Consider the following 24,509-nt stretch of genomic DNA (forward strand, 5'->3'; position numbering starts at 1 on the left):
TGGTTTTGATTTGTATATCCCTGATGATTAGTGATGTTGAACATCTTATATGTGTATTGGTCATCTGTATCTCTTCTTTGGAGAAATGTCTTTTCATGTCTTCTGTTCATTTTTCGATTGGATTGTTTATTTTTTTGTTATTGAGTTGTATGACTTTTAAAAATATATTTTGGCCCTAGCCAGTTTGGCTCAGTGGATAGAGCAGCCTGCAGACTGACGGATCCCAGGTTTGTTTCCAATCAAGGGCAAATGCCCAGGTTGTGGGCTCGATCCCTGATAGGGGGCGTGCAGAAGGCAGCTGATCAATGATTCTCTCATCATTGATGTTTCTATTTCTCTCTCCTTCTCCCTCTCCCTTCCTCTGTGAAATAAATAAAAATATTTATATATATTTTGGATATCAACCCTGCAGGGATGGGGAATTTTTTTTGCCAAGAGCCATTGGATATTTATAACATCATTTGAGGGCCATACAAAATTATCAACTTAAAAATTAGCCTTCTCTATTTGTCAAACATTTCAGTAACTCACCCTTTATGCCTTAGCAGGGCCAGACCAAATGATAAGGCCCGCGAGCCTGACGTTCCCCACCCCTGCCTTCTTGGTTAATATCATTTGCACATATATTCTCCCAGTCAGTAGGTTGCCTTTTTGTTTTATTGAAGGTTTTTTTTCACAGTGCAGAGCTTTTTAGTTTGATGTAGAATCATTTGTTTATTTGTGCTTTTGTTTCTATTGTCTAGAAAGATATTACTCAGATTGATGTCAGATAGTTTACTTTCTATATTTTCTTCTAAGGTTTTTTTGTTTTCAGGCCTTTCTTTTAAATCTTTAACTCATTTTGAGTTTATTTTCATATATGGTGTAAAAGAGTGGTATGGCTTTATTATTTTGCAGTTATCTGTCCAGTTCTACCAGCACCACTTGTTGAAGACGCTGTTGTTATTCCATTAAATGTTTTTGCCTCCTTTGTTATAGATTATTTAACCATATAAGTGAGGATCTGTTTCTGAGTTCTCTATTCTGTTCCACTGATCTATTTGTCTGTTTTTGTGCCAGTAATATACAGTTAGATTAATACACATTTTTAGTATAGTTTGAGATCAGTGAGTGTGATACCTCCAACTTTGTTCTTATTTCTCAAGATTGCTGTGGCTATTCCACGTCTTTTGTGGTTCCATATAAATTTTAGGATTATTTGTTCCTGTTCTAAGAAGAATGACATTGGTATTTTGATCGGAATTACATTGAATCGGTAAATTGCTTTGAGCTTTATGATCATTTTAGCAATGTGAATCCTTTCTATCCATGAGCACAGTATATCCTTTCATTTATTTGTGTCCTCTTCAATTTTTTTCTTCAATGTTTTATAGATTTCAGAGAAGAGGTCTTTCACCTCCTTGGTTAAATTTACTCCTAAGTATTTCTTTTTTTTTTTAATATATTTTTTATTGAGTTCAGAGAGGAAGGGAGAGGGAGAGAGAGGTAGAAAATTCAATGACAAGAGAGAAGCATTGGTTGGCTGCCTCCTGCATGCCCCACACTGGGGATTGAGCCCACAACCCGGGCATATGCCCCTGACCAGAATCGAACCTGGGACCCTTTGGTCCAAAGGCCGAGGTTCCATCCACTTTGTCAAACCGGCTAGGGCTTTCCTTACTTTTTATTTGTGGTATACAGAGACTATTTGCTGATTTTATTCACTTGTAGATTTTAATTCTATTGTTGTATTTTTTCCCTTAGTCTTTTAAAAATGTCTCTGTTGTATTTCAGGTTGTCTCTCATGTTCAGTTTATTTTCAGTTTCTTATTTCATAATACATAGTTTTGAATTTTTTCCCTCTATTTAACAAAACATCCTATATAATAAAAGGGTAATATGCAAATTGACCCTAACAGCAGAACTATCAGGAATGACCAGTGCACTCCCACAGGGGGAGCTCTGCTCAGCCACAAACAAGGCTGATGGCCGAGAGTGCAGCAGCGGTGGCGGGAGCCTCTCCCACGTCCTCTGCAGCACTCAGGATGTCTAACTGCAGCTAGTCCATCAGTTGGACATCCCCCGAGGGCTTCTGGGCTGCCAGAGGGATGTCTGACTGCCAGCTTAGGCCCAATATCCCAGGGAGTGGGCCTAAGCTGGCAGGTGGACATCCCCTGAGGGGTCCTGGACTGCAAGAGGGCGCAAGCCAGACTGAGAGACCCCTCTCCCCCGAGTGCGTGAATTTTTGTGCAGTGAGCCTATAGTAGCAAATAATGTTTGTTAGGCACTGTTGTAAGCACTTTACAGATATGAACCCGTTTACTTCATTTGGTGTTTATAACAGTTCAGTGAGGTTGGTACTACTACTCCTAACCTTATTTTATAAGTTAGGAAAATGTGTTACCAAAGGATTAAGTGGTTGCCTCAGGACTCATTGCTAGTGGTGAAGATTTGATCTCACTAACACTCCTTAGTGTTTTCTTGACCCATTGAGCTTAACCATCAAGCCTATGACCTATCAAGGGTAGGTAGACATGGAGCTTTTGAGGTATGAGAGTTTAGCTGTCTAGGTAGCCCTGCTCTGACTTTGAGGCTGCCATCCTTTTCCCAACTACGGTTCTTTTGGATATTCTGGGGACACCTGTATGTAGTTTGGATGTTTGTCCTCAGAAGTTTCTGAAATGGGTTAAAATAATATGCTAATATCAGCTGTAAGAATGTATTTTGCTCAATTCCATAAATTCATTCTTTCCTGTTTTGTTTTGTTTTTTCTTGAATAAAAAAGAGCTGTTTTAATATGGTGCTTTTGAGATGGAAGGTCTTGCTCCTCCTTGTAGAATATTCTTTTGACAGATAGCCTTATCACACTTATACAATAAGCACATGTCAAGTACAGTTTTATTAAATTTCTATTATGTTAGTAAAATATTAATTCATTTTCATTGTTTAAAAAATATTAAACATTTTATTTTTTTCCTTTTATAAAATTTAAATTCTTTATTGTTTAAAGTATTACATAAGTCTCCTTTTTCCCCCATTGACCTCTCCCCAGCCGCTCCCACCCCCCAGCACATGCCCTCACCCCCCTACTGTCTGGGTCCATTGGTTATGCTATAGATTCTTCACCATAAAATACTCTAGTAGTAAACTCTGCATAAAGACACACCTGGAATTTAAAGCCCAAATGTAATAAAGTCCAAATGACTTAGAGAACTGAAGTACCAAGTCAGATTTTTCTTCTGAGTTAGGAGTCCAAAAAAATTAATGTGTTAAAACTTATTGAATATTTTTATAATATTAGCTAGACAGGTTATGAATTCTGGATTAAGTCTGGATTATTTTAGCCATGGCAGTTTGGACTGTTTCTCATAGTAATGGGTATAGTTTCCTCATGGTTTCAGAAGTTATATTGTTTGAATATCAGATCTTTTATGGGCCTCACTTTTTTTTTTTTGAATGCCTAAAAGAAGGTCATTTTCATGTTTGTCTTCTATTTAGGGGAAAAGTTATATTTTTTGGATTTGTTATTTATAACTTTATACATCTAAGTCTTCTAGTTTCTTTTATTTTTTAAAATTTATCTTTTATTGTTGAAAGTATTACAGATGTCCCCCCTCTCTTTTTTTCCCATTGACCCCCCTCCACCCCAAACGCATCCCTCCTAGGCCTTCACCACACTGTTGTCTGTGTCCATGGGCTATGCATATATGCATATAAGTTCCCCAGTTAATCTCTCCCCACACCCCCACCTTCTCTCTGAGATTTGTCAGTTTGTTCCATGCTTCTGTCTCTGGATCTGTTTTGTTCATCAGTTTATTTTGTTCATTAGATTACACATACAGTGGGGCCTTGACTTACGAGTTTAATTCGTTCCGAGACCGAGCTTGTTAAGGAGCTCGTTAACTCAGATTATTCTGTCAACTCAATGCAAAAAATCGGCCGAGAGACAGCTGGTATCTCAAAAAACTCGTTAGTCGGGACACTCATAAGTCAAGGCCCCACTGTATAAGTAAGATCATGTTATACTTACCTTTCTCTGACTGGCTTATTTCGCTTAACATAATATTTTCCAGGTCCCTCCATGCTGTCTCAAAGGGTAACAGATCCTTCTTTTTATTGCTGCATAGTATTCCATGATGTAAATGTACCACAGCTTTTTTATTCACTCATCTACTGATAGGCACTTGGGCTATTTCCAGATATTAGCTATTGTAAATTGTGCTGCTATGGACATTCTTTCTGATTGGTGTTTTGGGTTTCTTATAGTATATTCCTAAAAGTGGGATCACTGTGTCAAATAGCAGTTCCATTTTTAATTTTTTGAGGAAACTCCATACTGTTTTCCACAGTGGCTGCACCAGTCTACATTTCCACCAACAGTATACTAAAGTTCCCTTTTCTCCACATCCTTGCCAGCACTTGTCATTTATTGATCTATTGATGATAGCCATTCTGAGAGGTGTGAGTTGATACCTCATTGTCATTTTAATTTGCATCTCTCGGATGATTGGTAACTGAGCATTTTTTCATATGCCTCTTGGCCATCGGTATGTCCACTTTGGAGAAATGTCTATTTAGATCCTTTGCTCATTTTTTAATTGAATTATTTGTCTCTTTTTTGTGAAGTTGTATGAGTTCCTTATGTATTTTGGAAATTAACCCTTTATGAGAAGTAACATTGGCAAATATGTTCTCCCATGCAGTGGGCTCACTTTTCATTTTGTTGATGGTTTCTTTTGCTGTGCAGAAGCTTTTTATTTTACTGTAGTCCCATTTGTTTATGTTTCCCTTAATTTCCCATGCATGGGCCTCACTTTTAAAGAGGTACACAAAGTTAATAATACAAATGTATCATATCATTAACACCTCAGTTATCAAATTTGTAAAAAACAAAAGTACAAGCCATTCCCATCATCAGGAACAACGATACCAACACAGTTATGTTCCCAGAACCTTGTACTTAGTTTTATCAAAGGTCATGGAAGAAACTGAGTGGAAGCTGAGTGAAAGAGAGTAGACTATATTAGTCTCACCAGGCTGCCATTTTGTCCTGATTGTATTACCTGTGAACGTAAAATCGATGCGTTTGTGATTGTGGGGTTGAGGATTGGGACATGACTAATATATCAATCTGTAGTCTCTTTCAAATTTTTCCCCTTTTGAGAACCATGATTTTGGCACTCTAGTATGAATTGCGTATGGGTCCTGTTTACTGATACTGCACTCACCCTTGCAAGCATTGTCCGTGGCTCTTTCTACTGACTGTTATTGGGGGGAGGGGAGGGTTCAGGCCTAAGAATTCTGTTTCCTAATCATTTCACCCCAAGTATATTTGCATTGGAGAATCATCTTCAACTAGCTCCTGAGTGAATCTTCAGGAGTCTGTACCCCGAAGTACTAGTAAAGATTAATGCCTTTGCTATATGTTCCTCATTTTTTTTTGAACAGCACATTAAATTTTTTAACATAATGGAAAATGCATTTAGAAAAGCATTTAGGAAAGCATTTTTTTTTCAAATACCAATTAAAAAATAAAATACAGAGCCACAAATGAAAGTCTCAACAAATATTTAAGAATTAATAACATAGTTAATAGTCTTTACACACAAAGCAATAAAACTAGAAATTCATGTTTTTTAAAATTTAAAGAAAATATTTTAATTCATAAGTTAATGTAGAAATCATAATGGAACCTGCAACATGAGTATGTGCCCTGACGGGAAATCAAACCCGGGACCCTTTGGTGCATGGGATGATGCTCCAACCTGAGCCACACTGGTCAGGGTCCAATTTATTCCCTTTCAAACTGGAGGCCTGGACATGTGGCATTGCAGCAGGTGCAGCCCATAACTCTTGATCTGTTTCTCCTGCTCGGGTGCCCTCACCTGGCCCCACATTGTTTGAATTCTACCAGGTGGTCAACGGGCTCCCGGAGGTTCAGTGGCAAGCCCAAGAGGGGACATTTTTCACTGTTTTTTAAAAACCTTCAATCATTTTGTGTCCATGTGTGTATGTATAGATATGTGTATGTATATATTTAATTTTATCCCACACATAGATTTGTGTAACCACCAGCACAGTCGAGATACAGACCTGTTTCATTACCACTTCTCATGTAGTTCTTTTTATTCACATCCTTCACACAATTCTTCCCTACCCTGTCCTGTGCCCTGGAAACCACTAGTCTGTTTCCATCATTTTGTTATTTTGAAATTGTTATATAAATGGAATTATACTCTATGTAATATTTTGTGAACCACCTTTTTATTAAACAAATTGTCTTTGAAGTCTGCCCATGTTGTTGCATGTACCAATAGTTCATCCATTTTACTGCTGAGTTGTATTCCATTGTTTGGATGTACCAGAATTCATTCAACCACTAACCCTTTGAAGGTATTTTGGGTGTTTTCAATATTTTGCTCTTACTAATAAAGCTATTATGAACATTTATATATCAGTTTTGCATGACCATAAGTTTTCCATGTTCTTTGAGCCCTTCTTTATTTTTTGTGCAGCAGGATATTCCAGGATTATTATCTTTTACTTTCTTACAATTCTGCAGTTAGCTTTTGCACCAAGGGACCCTGGTTCCTTTAATGGAAAGTGGTATTTAGAAACCAAGATATGCATTCTATCTGTGCTTGTTGCTGTTGATGTGTTATTTTTTCCAAACCTTTTCAGTGCACAGAGCCTAGAAGTAGAGAGAGAGAGAGAGAGAGAGAGAGAGAGAGAGAGAACGCACTCAGGTGGTGTAGCTCAGTGGTTGAGTGTCAACCTATGTACCAGGAGGTCACGGTTTGATTCCCGGTCAGGGCACATGTCCGGGTTGCAGGCTTGATTCCCAGTAAGGGGCATGCAGGCGGCAGCTGATCAGTGATTCTCTCTCATCATTGATATTTCTCTCTCTCTCTCCCTCTCCCTTTCTCTCTGAAATCAATAAAAATATATTTAAAAAAAAGAAAAGAGAATGTGATAGAGTGTGTATACATACATAAAAATACACCTATATTTTTATCTATGCCTATCTTTTAAAATCTCTGAATTTATACTGGTACCTCTAATTTCACTCCAATACCACAAAATCCATTCTAGTTCTTTTCCTTTCCATATTTGAAATTCTTTTAGCCAACATTGCTCATATAGACATATATTTATGGTATTATTTTCCTTTCTGTAGACCATGGTTTCTTAACGTTGTCACTGTTGTCATTTTGGGGCCAGATCATTGGGAGGGTAAGGATGAGAGAAGTCTGTCCTGTGCATTGTAGACTCAGATGCCAATTAGTGACCATTAGTTGTGACAACCAAAAATGCCCCTAGATATTGCCACATGTCCCCAATGGCACAAACTGCCTTGTTGAGACCACTGCTCTAGATTCTAATTCCACATGTTACATTCCTTGAGCCGGAGGAACTCCCTTTAGCATTTTCTCTTGATGTGGTCTGCTAGTCATGAATTTTGCCTCCATTTCTCTGAAAATATCTTAATTTTGTATTGTTAAATATATTTTCACTGGGTATAGAAATCTGGCTTGACATATATGTTTTTTATCTCTCCAAATATTTTTTTCTGCTACATTCTCCTCCCCGTCTCCTTCTAATTTCACATATTGTAAGATGACTTTATATTATCCAATAAGTCATTGAAGTGAGGTTTTTAATCATTTTCAGATTGGATGACTTCAGGATCTGACCTGTCTCCAATTTGTTAAGCCCACCCATAAATTTTTCATTTCAGATATTATGGTATTTAAAAACCAATACCTTTTTAGATTTTCTAATTAGTTCCTTTTTATAGTTTTATTTTCTGCTGAGATTACTTATCTGGTGCTTTATTATCATCTTTTCCTTTAAATCCTTAAACATTTTTAAAATAACTGTTTCATAGCCCTCTGATAATTCCAAATCTGTGTCATCTTGGATTGGGTACTCTTGATTGCTTTTTCTCTTTACTCTTAGTAACATTTTCCTGTTTCTTCACAAATGTAATAATTTTTCATGGTATATTGGACATTTTTGGAGTTATGGTGTAGAGATTTTGGATTCTGTTATCTTCCTCTGAAAGAATGTTTATTTTTTATATTAGTAGTTAACTTAGCTGGACTCCAAATTGTCTCTTGTGTTGGGCAGCAGCTAAAACTGCTCAGTTTTTTCAGCCTCTGTTCAAGAACTGCAAGGAGAATGTTATAGTTAGTTGGATTGGAGCAAAGAATGTGGTTGAGTACTGAAAGATGAAGTTTGAGAGGTGAACTACGTATGAGCCTTGTTGTAGAGCACTGTAGGCTAAAGCCTGATTAGAGTGGATTAAAGAAAGGAAGGCAGAAGAAAAATTTGGTACAATGAATTTAATCACAGGGATTGGGAGATAAAATTTTGGGCTTTGTGGGGCACATATAGTCACAGTTGCTGCTACTTTTCTTCTTGTTCTTCTTCCTTTGTCCTTTCCCCTTTATTCTTCCCAACCTATCTACACTAATAAAAGAGAAAAATGGTAATTGGCGTACGACGCTACCCTTTTCATTGGCTAATCAGGGCTATATGCAAATTAACTGCCAACTAAGATGGCAGTTAACTGCAAACAAGATGGCGGTTAATTTCCATATGTAGGCACAATGCAGGGAGGCGAAAGGGAAAGCAGGAAGAAGCCCCCTGCCACTGACAGTGATCGGAAACCCAGGGGGGAGCTAAGAGGTGAGGGGCAGGGCAAAGGCGGCCCCAGGGCCGCCTTTGCCCTGCCCCCCAGCCATGATCGGAGAATCAGGCACCTTTGCCGCCCTGGCCAGTGATAGCAGGAAGTAGGGGTGGAGCCAGCGATGGGAGCTGGGCACGGTCGAAGCTGGCAGTCCCAGGAGCTAGGGGTTCCTTGCCTGGGCCTAAAGCAAAGCCCACGATCGCGGGGCCGCTGCCACTGCGGGTCCCCGCTGCCCGGGCCGGACACCTAGGCCAGAGGCGTTAGGCCTGGACAGGGGCGGAGCCTGCAACCACGGGGAGCTGGGGGTCCCCTGCCCAGGCCTAACACCTCTGCCGGAGGCCTCAGGCCTGGTCAAGGGGCCGATCCGGTGATTGGTGATCAGAGGGTGATGAGGGTCAACTCCTCTGGCCGAGGCATCAGACCTGGGTGGGGGGCGGAGCCGGGGATTGGGGGGATATGATGGTCCCCTTGCCCAGGCCTGAAGCCTGGGTCAGAGGCGTCAGGCTTGGGCGGGGGGTGGAGCAAGCGATCAGAGGAAGATGGGGGTCCCCTGCCCAGGCATGATTCCTGGGCCAGAGGCCTCAGGCCTGGGCGGGGGTCAGAGCCAGTGATCGGGGGGAGATGGGGGTCCCCTGTCCAAGCCTGACACCTCTGGCGGAGGTGTCAGGCCTGGGCAAGGGGCCGATCAGGCGATCGGAGGGTGATGGGGGTCTACGCCTCTGGCCGAGGCATCAGGCCTGGGCAAGGGGCAGAGCCAGTGATGGGGGGAAATGAGGGTCCCCTGCCCAGGCCTGACGCCTCTGACAGGGCAAGGGGCCGATCCTGCGATTGGAGGGTGATGGGGGTCAACGCCTGAGGGCTCCCAGTATGTGAGAGGGGGCAGGCTGGGCTGAGGGACACTCTCCACACCCCACCCCCCACACCCAGTGCACGAATTTCGTGCACCAGGCCCCTAGTTAAAAATGTAAAACCCATTATTAGTTCACAGGACATAAAAAATAGGCATAGGCTGAATCTGGCCCTTAGCCAGTTTCCTGATCCCTGGTTTACACAGACAACTCTCTCCATGAGTTTTGCTGTATAGAAAGAGAAGAGTAAGGGGAATATAACAGTTAAAGTACTTTTTATTAAGTTGGAGGAAAGAACAGCATTTTTTGCAAGTCAGTTTGATTTAGCCAATAGAAAAGGGGAGGATTTATAATGTAGGAAAAACAGAATTGCTGGAACAATGTCGTTGAATGCATGAGAGGGAATGGAATCTAAGGCCCAAGTGAAGGGTTTAACTAGGAGCATCCATAGTTAATTGGTAATTTTTAAAATATTTAAATGTTTTTCAGGGATTTCCCCTCTCCCCCTTCTTTATCTGTTGCCTAGGAGAGATATAGACCCAGTAACAGGTAGCACTTCAGATTCAATTCCCAAATTCTTTTTCAAGAAACAGTTTGAATTAAAAGTGAACATAAATTGAAGTATTTTCAATAAAGTAACATTGTCAAACTGCAGCGGGAAGGCCGGGGAGGGTAGGGGGGCAGAAGGCGGGGGTAAGAGATCAACCGAAGGACTTGTATGCATGCATATAAGCATAACCAGTGGACATAAGACACTGGGGGGTAGGGGAGGCCAGGGGATTGTCAAGGGCGGGGGGAAAAAAGGACACATATGTAATACCCTTTGTAATCTTTAAGCAATAAAAAAAAATAAAAAAATTAAAGTAACAAAATGTGTTTTTCCCCTAAAATGAAAAATGTTTGATTATTGGATAGTTTGTTACGTCTATCTTGAAATTAAGATCATTTTCTTTTCTTTATTTTCTTAAAAGTGCTGTGTATGGATGCAAAGATCAATTTTGATTCGAATTCAGCTTATCGCCAGAAGAAAATCTTTGATCTCCAGGACTGGACTCAGGAAGATGAAAGGGACAAAGATGCAGCTAAGGCAGATATCAACTACATTGGCCTAGATGGGAATATAGGCTGTCTAGGTACTATGTGTTTTTATGTTAGAGTTGGATTGGCTAAACTTAATTTATTTTTTTTGTGATTGTTGCTTATACAAATCATTTTCCCCTCTTGATAGTAAACGGTGCTGGTTTGGCTATGGCCACAATGGATATAATAAAACTTCATGGAGGGACTCCAGCCAACTTTCTTGATGTTGGTGGTGGTGCCACAGTCCATCAAGTAACAGAAGCATTTAAGCTTATCACTTCAGATAAAAAGGTAAGGGCAGGGCTTATGTTTTAGAATTTGAATGCTGAGAAGTAACTTGATTAATTAGCAGATGTGATTGTTACACTAGTTGAACATTAAAATTTAAGCCTTCCATTGTTTGAAAACAATGCAATAACAGTTAACTACAGAAAAAGATAAAGTTCCGCATAGTGATTTAGAAAACAAGATGAAGAAATGTTACATTATGTTAGACAATATTTTAAATGGTATGATTTGATATGGGAGCACATGACTATGAAAAATATTATGAAGATGTTAGTTGACCACAGAAGCCCAGAAATCTGATAAGTCTGTAAAGCTAAAAAGATGAAAATAAAAAATAATCTTTAATTTTATCCAGAGATAACTTTTGTTACTATTGATTTGATCTATTTTCCTTAAGACTTTTTAATGATTTCACATACACACACTCACACATACTACTTATTAAGATACTAGAGGCCTGATGCACGAAAATTCGTGCAAGAGTAGGCCTCCTTCCCCTGGTTGCCGGCACCGGCTTCCTTCTGGCACCTGGGACCCAGGCTTCCCTCCTCTGCTGCTGGCTGCTTCCCTCCTCCGGCCACCTGCAGTCACCCGGGACCCGGGCTAGCTTCCCTCCGGCCCCGGCTTCATCAGGAAGGAAGTCCAGAATGACATCCGGAAGACATTCAGTCTAATTAGCATATTATTTGTAGATAACTTACATAGTCCGGCCATTCATGTATATGTCTTTTAATGTACATATTTTGAGTCTTATTTTTGCTAACATATTATGAGTACTTTTTGCATTTACTAAGGTACTCTTCTAAACCACCTATTTTAATGTTTGCATAATCTGTCATATGCAGATATGACATGTAGATTTATGAATTTATAAGTGATTATCAATATACAAGGGATGTGAAGCATCATTATCTAAAAGACATACATATTATCAGTCACCAGATACTTTTTAAGCAGTATAGCAACTGTGTGGCCAATGTGGGTTTTAAGGCTTATGGAAAAATAAGATAATGGCCACCCTGGAACTAGTCTTATTGAATTAAGAATGAGAATTCCTCATTGATAGGGATCATATCTTACTCATTGTTGCCTCTGGCAGTGGTTGGCATAATGTACAGTACATGTATAGGTCATTTATAAATACTTATTATTGATGATGTTGACAGTGTACATTTTTGTTTTAGACTCTAGAATTGTTTGAAAAATTATTTTACTGCTCTTTGACTTTGAGCTTATAGACTTATTTGCCATCTTCAATTTCATAAAGAGAATTAAACTAAAATGAAACACAAATTGCTTTATTCTCCTTGTTGAATAATATTTTTTAAAAGTAAACAAATTTTATTGGAACTATATTTATATAGCTTTTTTTGGCATAAACTCTAAAAGAGAATTATGTAATTATCTAACTGCTGAGTCCTTTTGAAGGTGAACTGGAATTTTTGTTATATTTTTAAGCATGGCTTTTAGGGCCTAGGTACAAGTATAGATAAATGCATATAAAGAATTCCTGTGTTAGGGACTGACATTAAGAGCATTGGAGTTGGAAACAGTCCCGTAGCCCAGGAAGACAATGTAGATAGCATTGAAGTAGCTGTATACATGTTATAACTCTTTGTATTGGATACTGTGCTTGGATTTGGGAATACATGGCCCCTCCCCTCAAGGCATTTACTAGTATAGTCTGACTGGGGTGATAAACTGAATGCAGTGCTGTGGAAGAATACAAGATAACCAATAACTGTGAGAATCACAATGGCCTTCACTGAATGGATTATACCTTGAGCTATCTTGAGAATTGAATAAGTTTATTTAAAGGCATGGAGTTTAGAGACAGCCACTATGTTCATGGAATAAGATGCTTATGTATAAGAATAACATTTTTGGGGCGAATGATAAGAGATAATGTTGAGTCCATATTGTGAAAACACCTGTACCTATTGTTAAGGAGTTTGGAATTTAACCCCTCTACTCCAGCATATGTATATATACATGCACACACACACACACACACACACACACACACATACACACACACACCAGTGTGTGTGTGTGTGTGTGTGTGTATATATATATAATATATATATATATATGTACTAGTATATATATGTATGTGTTCCTTATCTTTTTATTTTCTAAAAAAGCGTAACTTTGCTAGTAGAGTGTGAAATGTAGAGCACGGAGGCACTGGTAGGATAGATCAATTTGGTTGTTATACCTCATTGTTAAAAAAGACGAAGAGGTCCTGGCAAAGGTAGTATAAGAATAAAGCAAAGATATTTAGAGGCATTTCTGAGATACAATCATTAAATTCATTTCTCTTCTTTTTTGGGTAGCTGGGGGGTGGCATTGAGAGAGCTTAGTTGGATTAACCAACCAGGGGTTGGTTAGGACTTTTGGCTGGGGACAATCATCGGGTGGTGATGATGTCCTTTGTGCCATCAAGAGGCAAAATAGAGAAATATGTATTTCTGAATGTGTTAATTTTGCACTGTGGGGACTATCTAGTTTATGGTTATAAAGATATATTTCGTATAATGGTTAGATATATATTTGAGAGTCTTCAGTATATTGAGAAAAGTTGAAGTGTTAGGAGTTGGTGAGATGACTCAAATGAGTGAGATGAGGAAACTAAGAATGGAACTAGCTCTTCACCTACCCCTCTCCTCCATGTTGAAGGATTGAATAAAGAAGGAGCGATAAAATCTACATATATAAAACCCTAATAATCAGATAGACCAAACGGCAGAACAGCAGAACAACCAGTCGCTATGACATGCGTTGACCACAAGGGGGCGCGCGTGGAACATGGCAGGTGCTGCAGCGAGATGGTGGAGCAAGTCAGCGGGAGCACCAGACCAAGGCGAGGCACTGGTCATTGTCATCAGGGCGAGCCTCTGGTGGTTACTGAAAATTCTTTGCTCCCTTGCGCCATGGTCTCACCTGGCGCTTGCACCCGCTGCTGGCGCTGGAGCCGCTGCCAGTACCCAGCGCTGGCCCTGATTGCTCAATGCGGTCGTCAGCAGGTGTGAGTGGCGGCTGCCAGCCCTGATCATCCCTCAGGGCTTCTCCACCTCCCCCTACTCCTGAGGGGTGATCAGAGCCAGCAGTTGCCTCTCACACCCACTCCCAGAGACGGCCCCACTCACACCCACTGCTGGCACCAGAGCTGCCACTCACACCCACTGCCAGCACCAGTCCCGCACAGCCGGAGCTGCTGCTTGCACCCACTGCTGGTGCCGGCGCTGTCAGTGGGTGCGAGCGGTGGCTGCCAGCCCCAGTCACCCGTGAAGGCTTCTCCACCTCCCCCTGCTCCTGAGGGGCAATCAGGGCAGAGGTTGCCGCTCACACCCGCCAATGTGCCAGCCCCACTCACACCCGCTGCTGATACCAGCCCCAATCGCTCTGCGCCGTCAGCGGGTACAAGTGGGGCTGGCACTGATAGCGCGTGGGAGCAGAGGTGACAGGAACAGGGCTGCTGGCAGAGAGGAGACCTGGGGTCGCAGCAGCAGGGGCTGGGCAGTGGCATGGAGGATGGGCCAAAACCTGCCCCTGTGCCCACCACAGCCTCACGGCCCACAGTTCCTTTCAAGGTGCACGAATTCGTGCACTGGGCCCCTAGTCTACATTATAAAGACCAGGGGCCATCATGTCCTAAACGACCAGACGACCGACCAGTCACCAGATGGGGGGAAGCGAGGTGGGCGCAGCGAGGTTGTTAGCCTCCAGCCCAGGCCGGGTGGAGGCCTAACAACCTCACCACTGCCTTGGCAGCTGCGGATCAAGCCCGGAGACAGGCCTGGAGAGAGAGGCAGGTCCTAATCAGCAGCCACAGCGGCTGCTCACAAGGCCTGGAGAGAGAGAGAGAGAGAGAGAGGCAGGGCCTGATCAGCAGCTGTCGAGTAGGCTGCAGAACAGGCCCAGAGAGAAGCCTGGAGGCAGAGGCAGGCAGAGGGGTTAAGAGCAATCAGGCAGGCAGGCAGAGGGGTTAAGAGCAATCAGGCAGGCAGGCAGAGGCAGTTAGGGGTGATCATGCAGGCAGGCAGGTGAGCGGTTAGGAGCCAGCATTCCCAGATTGCAAGAAGGATGTCCCCCAAGGGGTCCCCTATTGGAGAGGGTGCAGGCTGGGCTGAGGGCACCCACCCCACCCCACACACCAACCCCGTGCACGAATTTCGAGCACCAGGCCACTAGTAGAATAATAAGAGAGAACAAATTGACAGAGATAGTTGCAGATCAGGTGAGAGTGGTGACATTAAAGGACAGGATGAAGAGTTTTGAGAATTAAGAGGATGGGCAACAGTGTCAGATGTAGGAGCAATCAAGTACACTAAGTACTAAATGAAATGATTAGGAACCTTAGTAAGAATCATAGAGGAGAGGGGACCAGCTTCCCATCAGGCTGTAATGGATTGAGTTGAGATACTTTTTTAGGGCCTTTTTTATGAAGACACAGAAGGACACACTGCTAACAGTTGAATGAAAGTAGGGTTGAAGAGAGCTTTGTGGTATATGTTTGCTTGCTTGTTTGGGAGACTAAGAAGATGAGCTATATTTAGCTGCATGGAGATGTGTATTGGAGAAAGGAGGCTCATGAAGAGAGTGAAAGGTATGAGGCAGATTATTAAGGAAAGAAATGCTGATGAATCATTATTATACTGCTCTTTGGTTTATGCTAGTGTTACAGGATGGTTTTTTTGTTTGTTTTTGCTGTTTTGCTTTCCTTTAAAGTAGGAATGGATAAATTAATAGGATAGAAACATCCAAGAATGCATTAATTGAATTGGGGTAGTGGAGGTAGACTTGGTATGAGAGAATTGAGCATGCACATGGAATTATCATTGAATTGCTCAGCCATAGGTTCCAGGCTCTCTAGCAGGAGTGGGTAACGTCTGGCCCGAGGACCGTATAAGGCCTGCGAAATTATTTGGTTTGGCCCTGCCAAGGCATAGGGGTGAGTTAATTAAATGTCTGACCAAATATAGCAAGCTAATTTTTTTAAATATATTTTATTGATTTTTTTACAGAGAGGAAGGGAGAGGGATAGAGAGTTAGAAACACTGATGAGAGAGAAACATCAATCAGCTGCCTCCTGCACACTCCCTACTGGGGATGTGCCCACAACCAAGGTACATGCCCTTGACCGGAATCGAACCTGGGACCTTTCAGTCCACAGGCTGACCCTCTATCCACTGAGCCAAACCGGTTAGCAGAAGGCTAATTTTTAAGTTGATAATTTTGTATGGCCCTCGAATGATGTTATAAATATCCGAATGGCCCTTGGCAGAAAAAAGGTTTCCCACCCCCACTCCCTTGCTATAGTGAAGAAAGTCATGTTGGTAGAGAGCTGATACATCCAGTGATTAGAAAGGGGTTTAGGGACCAGAGGCTTTAAGAGGAAAAGATTGGGTTTGATAGTTAGTGATAAAAGGAATTAGAAGTGAAAGAGGAGGCTGGACAGAAAGTGGGATTTACACATTTGATATTGTAGAGATTCTCTTTCTGGTCAAGGGTTTGTCCTTGGTAAGAATTAGTTGAAATGGACTGGAGATAACAGTAACTTTAAGGCTAGGATGTCAGATGATGCCCTGTAGTGCATATTGTAGCTACCTAGAATGAGGTGGGAGGAAGAGAGCTAAGAAGGTGCCAGAGTCCACTATGAATTCTAGTCCATTATAATTTCTAGAAATAATAGTGGTAAATATGAGGAATGTGTAGTATAGTTCAGTGTGTCTCAACCTTTTTCATGTCATGGAATTCACAGATGTATTTCAGTGGGGCCTAGAAGGTATATGGAGAAGGTTGCTTGTGGTCAGAGGCCACTGGCCCAGAGGTGACAGCTGTCCTAGAACCTTCCTAGCTTCCCTAAGGGTCGAGGGAACAATATCTTGGTGTCTATAAGCTATTTATATTGCACTGGCTGAGGAACTCTGGTGTAGGTGAATGAACTACACCAAAGTAAAGTGCATTAAAAATGAAAAGTAGCCTGGCCAGTGTGGCCCAGTGGTTGAGCATAATCCTATGAACCAGGAGGTCACGGTTCAATTCCCTGCCCAGTTACTGGCTGGATCCCCAGTGTCAGGTGTGCAGGAGGCAGCCAGTCAATGATTCTCTCTCATCATTGATGTTTCTCTCTCTCTCTCTCTCTCTCTCTCTCTCTCTCTCTCTCTCTCTCCCTCCCTCCCTCCCTCTCTCCCTCTCTCCCTCCCTCTCTCCTTCCCTCTCTCCTTCCCTCCCTCTCTGAAATCAATAAAAATATTTTTTTTTAAATAAAAAGTGAAAAAAAATTTTTTGTACGTGATAGAAGAACAATGATTCAGATTATTGGTGTGATGATGAAAAAATACTGACCCAAACAGAGGTTTGGATGTGATGTGTAGCTAGTAGTGGGCTAACAGAAATTCAGTGATTTTTGAGGGCCTGGTTTGTGTGAAGAGTTTGTTGAATTGGTGGGGCTAAGTGAAGAAGAGATGATAGTCAATGAACATAAGTTGGAGCTCTTTATGTGACATTGTCTTACAACATGATCTGGGATATCATGTTGGTGAATGGCTGTGTTTAATAGGAAACAAGTAAAGGAGTCAGGTCTTATTCATATAAGACAGAAGAGAAGAGAATATGAGCCAGGTGTTGGAATTACCAGAAGAGGGGAAAATAAGTTCTGGTGTGTGGTGGACTGCACAGACTTCAGTGATGGCTGTTTTGTTTGAAAATGGTTCCATGGAATTAAATTTCATCATAAGGTATAAATACTAATATTTTCTTGAGAAGGAAGGACGCATACTCATTTCTTTAAAATTTTAATCAACCAAAAACATTCTGTTCACAGGTACTGGCTATTCTGGTCAACATTTTTGGAGGAATCATGAGGTGTGATGTTATTGCACAGGGTATAGTCATGGCAGTAAAGGATTTGGAAATTAAAATACCTATTGTGGTACGGTTACAAGGTGAGTGTAACAGATATCTTGTAATTGTTATATGAACGCTACTTGCTTAAAAGTTCATGATTCTACTGTAGGTGGTGGGAATAGCACCAGGTGGCAGTTGGACCAGACCTGAGTTCAGCAACCTCCATACTTGAGTTCTGTGTGGGAAAGAATTCAGAGACAAGACTCAAGCTATAAGAGAACATTTATTTATAAAATCACAGAGATAGAAGTAATATTTGTAGAAGAAATGAGCTGAGGAAATGAGTTATAGAGGTAAATAAAGGAAGGGCCTTTAAGAGCTTGGGAGTGAGGAAGCAAATGGTAAGGTGCTTGGGTGAGGGGGAAGGGAAAGGTGCAGGCATGCTCCTGGGAGGGAGAGTGCTCTGGGTCCTCTATCTTCAGGATTGTTAAGGTTGGTGATTTTAGATGCGGTCCCAGGGGAAGATTTCAATGGATATTTAGCACTTTTCCAGGTTGCTCTTTCAGGGTTGGGGTCTCCACTGATAGATTGGTCGGTGCCAGGGCAGGGGTCATTACCCAGTGCAGCTGGTCCTGAGATTAGCTTGTCTGGTTTTGCTTCTTTTCTGGGCTTGGAGCTGAAATACAACTGAGGCCTCAATATTATCTAGGGATGAAAGGTCAGTGTGTCCAAACTGCATGACCATTGATATGCTAAGGGAGGAAAGGTCCTCTGGGGGTAAGGTCCCACCCTACAATTGTCCTTTGCACCTGGGGCTTTTCTTCCTGGTGACCTTCTGTACCAGGCCCATTGTCCTTGCTCTGCTCATGTCTCTCTAACTGCCTACCACAATTCCAAGGAGTTTAGTTCTTTTAAATACAGTTTTCAAATAGCTGTATCTTTTAAATGAAAGTGTTAATATAAGAAACATTCAAACCTGTGAAGAATTTTTGTAGTTTATTTGAGCCAAACTGTCAACAGATGCTGGGAAGCAGAATCTCAATGGATTGAGTTAATGCTCAGGAGAATGGCAGTTTTGCACCTTATTTTATACATTACAATAAAGGAGGTGATTGATGTAAGTGGGTTATTGTGAAATCCATTGGTGATAGATTAGGGAGGCAGGAGAAAGCAAAGCAGGGAAACCTCTAAGATTGGATAAAGAGTAAAATGATAGACACACACTTAGATGAGTGCAGGATAGTTAAGTCAACAATTAACATGGTAATGATAACAATGATAATGAAGGTATTTGTGGTCTCAACTCTGCACTTTGAGGGCTCTGAAAAAGGGAAATTACTTTGTTTTTGCAAAGGCATAGTATCCTAGATGCCAAAAGACAAATGGACAGGCTTAGTTAAGGTGAAGATTAACCTTTGTTAAGAAAAAATACTGCCTTAAGACATGACTACACACCATAAATTGCTTTTATTTTTAAAAAGTTTTAATTTTAGACCATGCTTTGTAGTTACTTTAGGTCTCTGAGTTTGCAAGGCCATCACGCAGGCCTTCCCTGAGCTAGTCACGTTAGCATGTGGCCCCTTTTTGTCCACAAAAGTATGTAATTGGAAATTTTTAAAACATGGTATTAAAAAATTTCTAACATTGGGGCAAAATTGCTCACAGTTTTGGTTCGTATGATCTGATACATTATTTGTTGTGCTTTTTCGTGAATTCTAAATTGCCATTGATATGGTACTTCACGAAGTTTTTACAGTATTTTCTTGCTTTAGAGCATGTATTATATTAAATAATGAAATATTCTTATGATGGAATAACTTATGTATGATTTTGTGTCAATATTTAAAACATCTTTATATTTGCATATCTCATTTTCAGGTACACGAGTGGATGATGCTAAGGCACTGATAACTGACAGTGGACTTAAAATTCTTGCTTGTGATGACTTGGATGAAGCTGCTAAAATGGTAAACAGGCTATGTTTGCAAAGTGTATAAAGGATGTATAAATGTTTCCGATTGGGGTTATCGGCTGGTTCCTGGATTCTTCTCATTGACAATGAAAAGATTTTAAGGTCAACAAAAATGAAAGTAAAGCAAAGTGGGGTTTATTGAAGATACACTCCAAGCGAGGAGCAGGCCATCCATCCAGGAGAGATAATGGCCCCGAACTCCTGGGTTTAAATGAGGGATTTTCTGGGTGGAGACTCATTTGCATTCAGGGATGATTGACAGAAACGGGTTATATAACTATATTTCTTCTGCACATGCCCTTACCCACAATGCATACAGAAACCCCCAATGCTAATTTTATTATAATTAGTCCAGGGCCCTGGTAAGGTTGCATTGGCATTGAATTCATGTTGTTTTCCTCTGATCTTGGGCCAAGAATTGGCTGGTTCTGAACCTGCCCACTGGTGGACTGCTGACTGGGTTCGCCCATAGAGAGGAGATCTGAAGGCAGTGTTGGCCCGTCCCTGTTCAGAACCCCAGGGCAGGCCTCACCCCAGCCAGTCATGTCTAACTTCCTATCTAATGTAAACGTTTAGATTCTCAAACGAACCAGCTAATATCACTAAAAATGTGTTTCAGATAAATAGTAGTATTTACTTTCTATCACTTCGTGATAGAAAGTAAAGTACTATCTCTTAGACCCAAACTCCTATCCCAATATTGTAAGTTGAAATTTTGTATTTAAAAAACAAACTTATTTAGATGTGGTTTTCATTTATTTAGATGTGATTATACCTATCACCCATCTTAATTATCACCAATATTATTTCATTTGTATTGTTACCTACTTCCTTCCTTGCCCGTGATTATTTTGAAGCAAACCCCAGACATTATTATATCATTTCATACATGTCATCATGTATCTATAAAAGATAAAAGTAATGATACTATTGATAATGATATAAAGAAATTGTTTCAGGTGGGATAGTAATATTATGTTTCTATTTTATAAAAAAGAATCTAGTCAGTGTTGACATTCTTGGGATTCTCTGAAATATATATTTTTTTAAATATATTTTATTGATTTATTACAGAGAGGAAGGGAGAGGGATAGAGAGTTAGAAACATCGATAGGAGAGACACATCGATCAGCTGCTTCCTGCACACCTCCTACTGGGGATGTGCCCGCAACCAAGGTACATGCCCTTGACCGGAATTGAACCTGGGACCCTTCAGTCCGCAGGCCAACATTCTGTCCACTGAGCCAAACCGGTTAGGGCTGAAATATATTTTGTCTAGGTTCTTCATTAGTATTAGGATCACAGTAATTCTTTGCATTGCAGTTGGTTAATATGTTAGAAGTTTCTGTTAACCTATAAGTTCACTTTTGTTTATTTTCCTGGAGTTTATTTTTGAAAAGACAAGTTGATGATCTTACAGTGTTTCCCATAGTCAGAATATTAATGATTTTAATCCCTGGGGTGTCCTCTACCCCTATATTTCCTGTAAACTGATAGTGTTGGTCTGTAGGCTTGATCATATATGTATTTGATTTGGGGGAGCAGGGAGCAAGAATATTTTATAGTTGATGTTGTGTAATTCTATAAGGAAGTATATAGTTAATGTCAGATTATTTCTCTTTTTGTGATACTGCCAATCATTGACAATTATAGCTTAGGTATAAAATTTCATAAATGCAAAGTGGTGATAATCTAATTCTGTCATTTATTAAATGGAATACTTAAAAAAAGTGAAAATCCTTTATATCAACTACTTATTATGAAGTAAATTTTGCATAGGAAAAGCAGGACAGTTACTTGATTTTGCTTTTATTGATGAGTTTTCAAAATAATGGGTTTGTTCCCATTAATGTCCTACAGAAGTGACGTAGGCTTTTTGTTTCTTTTTTTAAAGTTTTTAGTGTGTGTGTGTGTGTGTGTTGTTTGTGTTGTGTGTGTACGCACATATGCACATATTATTTTTCACTCGGTGGATTTAAACCTATTTGATGTGGTTCAATCCATTTCAGTAATTGTTATTGGTGCTCAAATGATCCCATCTTTAGTCAATGGGAAACTCTTCAAGTTGGCTCCTGAGTCTTTCTCACATGCCCTGTGATATACTTTCTGGTTTGATAGATGTCCTAGTCTCATTTTTACATTTTTTGCTTAAGATCTGAAATCAGCAAAATGGTTTTTAGAGATCATAAGGGTACTCACAGCTACAGGGTTGTTCGTTGTTTCCAGGCTTTTAAAATGGTAAATCTAGGAAAATATGTATTTTTTAAAGAGATAAATACATGAGTACATACTGATATTTCCAGTGCAAATCCAGTAGTACAGGTCTTTTCTTATCTCTCCCATGTTATATTGACATACATATTACTTTGTCCCTCAAAATAGACTTTATAATTGTACAGAAATAATACCAACAATATGATTACTGAAAGCAATTTAAGATTTGTATGTGCAGTTCTTTCTGTCCTTTGAAGTATTTTTCATAACTTACTGGATTTTAAAATTCATGTAAAATAGCTCTGTTTTATCCCAGCTTGGTATATAATTAGTATCATTTAAGTTTTTTAAGAAATTGCTCTTAAAACCAATTTTTGTTTTGTACTATATAAGTATTTACATGGTTCCAAAGTCATAACTATAAAACAAAGTATATTCAGAGAATCTAACTTTTATACCTGTATCTGTTTCTTCCTTCCCCATAGTTAACCAGCTTTAAAAAAAAAAAAGAATTTTAGTTCATTGTTTAAGCAAATTGTGTGTGTATAACACATATGTATGTGTGTAGGCACACACATATATCTGTCCACTTTCCCTCATTATCTGATTATTACGTATATTTTACCTCATTTATTTTACTTAACATTATATTTTAGTGCACAGTCCATAGTAGATATAGAGATGTTCCTAAATGAGAACTTTTCCCACCTATATTTAAAGACAATTCGTGGAAGAGCTGTATGGTTTAATCAATAACAGGCTTTTGAGATTTGCTGCGTTAATATATCATTTCATAAGAATAATAAAGTGTTCTGTTTTTCTTTGGGACATACTCTAGGAAAGTACCTATTAGTAAATGAAATTCAACTGCAGTTTAGAGACAGAGGGTCTTATACTCAATCCTGAGTTTAAATTAAGATTTTGAGCATGGGAATGGCAGGGAGAAAGCCTATTTTGACTTTGAGATGTGGTATAAACTGTTGAATGGAAAAGTGAAGGATAGTAGGAGTCTGTCTAGGGCAGTAATTAGATGTGATGTGAGGTGAAGGTTATGGATAGGTTATGACTTGTCTCTGAAAATATGCTTGTTTTCAGTGAGAGCTTGAATTAAGAAAAGCTTTGTGGACATGGAAAGAAAGGAGAAGACTCAGATAGACGATGAAAGATAAAACAGTTGGTTTAAGTTGTGACTGCTATGTTTTCTACTGACTAAGAGATTATGGAAGTCATGACAATATTAATAATAATGTAATGATATTAGCAGCTGCTACCATTTATCAAGTATTTATTGTGCTTGCAATGCTAAGTTGTTTTCTTCAAATATTATCTTATTATGAGTTTTGTGATATAATCTCATTTTTATAGATGAGGGAACAGAGGCTAGATAAATTAACGTATTCAGGATCATAAGCATTAGAGATGGAATTTCAAACCAAAGTGGCTAACTAAAACCTTCTCTTATCTACTCTATAGGAGAGGAGAGAAGCTGAATTTATTATTTGGTTTTAGACGTTAATTGTCTATTTTGTATGGTACCAACAATAAAATACTAACTTCTAGAACCAAATTCCTATCCAATATTGTTAAGAGTGTATACTTTAGAGAAAAAAAAAGACAAACTGATTTATATGTGATTTGCATTGTGTAGTACTTAAGTACTATTTTTGTATTTAGGCAATAAAAGCAGGTATATACATATATTCAATACTTTCTAATTTTATAGATATTATTGAAAGTATTGAAGTGTGGGTTATTAAGAGTGTTAGATTTGAATGGCAAATGCTTATAAGAGTGTGAAGTGATTGATGTCAGAATAGCTCACATTTCAAATGAAAAAGATTGAATGTGCATCAATTTCACGTTGACCAATAGTTCTTATTTTTATGTTTTAGTGAAAATAGAGACAAAGATGGTTGTTGTTGTTTTTCTTTCAGGTTGTAAAGCTCTCTGAAATAGTGAACTTAGCCAAACAAGCCCAGGTGGATGTGAAATTTCAGTTGCCGATCTGATCTGAGAATCCAGTGGATGGCTGAAGGTTTTAAATGTGCTATAATCATTAAAAATACTGTGTTCTGTGTTATTATTGTTCCTTTTCTCATTCATGTGTGAAAACTATAAGTGCCGTCTAGGCATAAAAACTTTCAAAAGCATTTGTTCTGCATTTAATTCTATTGAGAATGGGCTGTTTGTATAAAGAATGTGTAATGCAGTTATCTAGTTTCTTTTGTTGCAGCCTCCTTTTTCACTTCTACAGAATGCCATTTGCAATATGCCAGTTTATTTTTGTTGGATACATCGTTCTTCATTAATATGAGTCCTATGAATAAAATAAATCTGAAGATAAAGCTTTATTCTTTAGTGTTAGAAATATTATATCTAATAACTAGCCTTATTAGTAGAGCAATGTATTAAAACAGTGATGGCAAACCTATGACATGCGTGTCAGAGGTGAAATGCGAACTCATTTTTTTTTGGTTGAGTTTTCTTTGTTAAATGGCATTTAAATATATAAAATAAATATCAAAAATATAAATCTTTGTTTTACTATGGTTGCAAATATCAAAAAATTTCTATATGTGACACG

The 24,509-nt window shown here is 39.6% G+C and overlaps 1 protein-coding gene across 1 annotated transcript in view; it reads left to right on the forward strand.

Annotated features, from left to right (window-relative positions):
- The window catches only part of SUCLA2 (succinate-CoA ligase ADP-forming subunit beta), an 81,705-nt gene extending 57,429 nt beyond the window's left edge, over positions 1-24,276 (forward strand). The window contains exons 7-11 of the mRNA XM_036298024.1: positions 10,491-10,652; positions 10,748-10,890; positions 17,717-17,837; positions 19,618-19,706; positions 23,860-24,276. Of these exons, the coding sequence (XP_036153917.1) occupies positions 10,491-10,652; positions 10,748-10,890; positions 17,717-17,837; positions 19,618-19,706; positions 23,860-23,934 (590 nt within the window). The 3' untranslated portion in view covers positions 23,935-24,276. The remainder of the gene's footprint in view (positions 1-10,490; positions 10,653-10,747; positions 10,891-17,716; positions 17,838-19,617; positions 19,707-23,859) is intronic.
- The last annotated feature ends 233 nt before the right edge of the window (positions 24,277-24,509 follow it).

Source organism: Myotis myotis, unplaced genomic scaffold (assembly GCF_014108235.1).
Source record: "Myotis myotis isolate mMyoMyo1 unplaced genomic scaffold, mMyoMyo1.p scaffold_m19_p_3, whole genome shotgun sequence".
NCBI lineage: Eukaryota > Metazoa > Chordata > Mammalia > Chiroptera > Vespertilionidae > Myotis > Myotis myotis.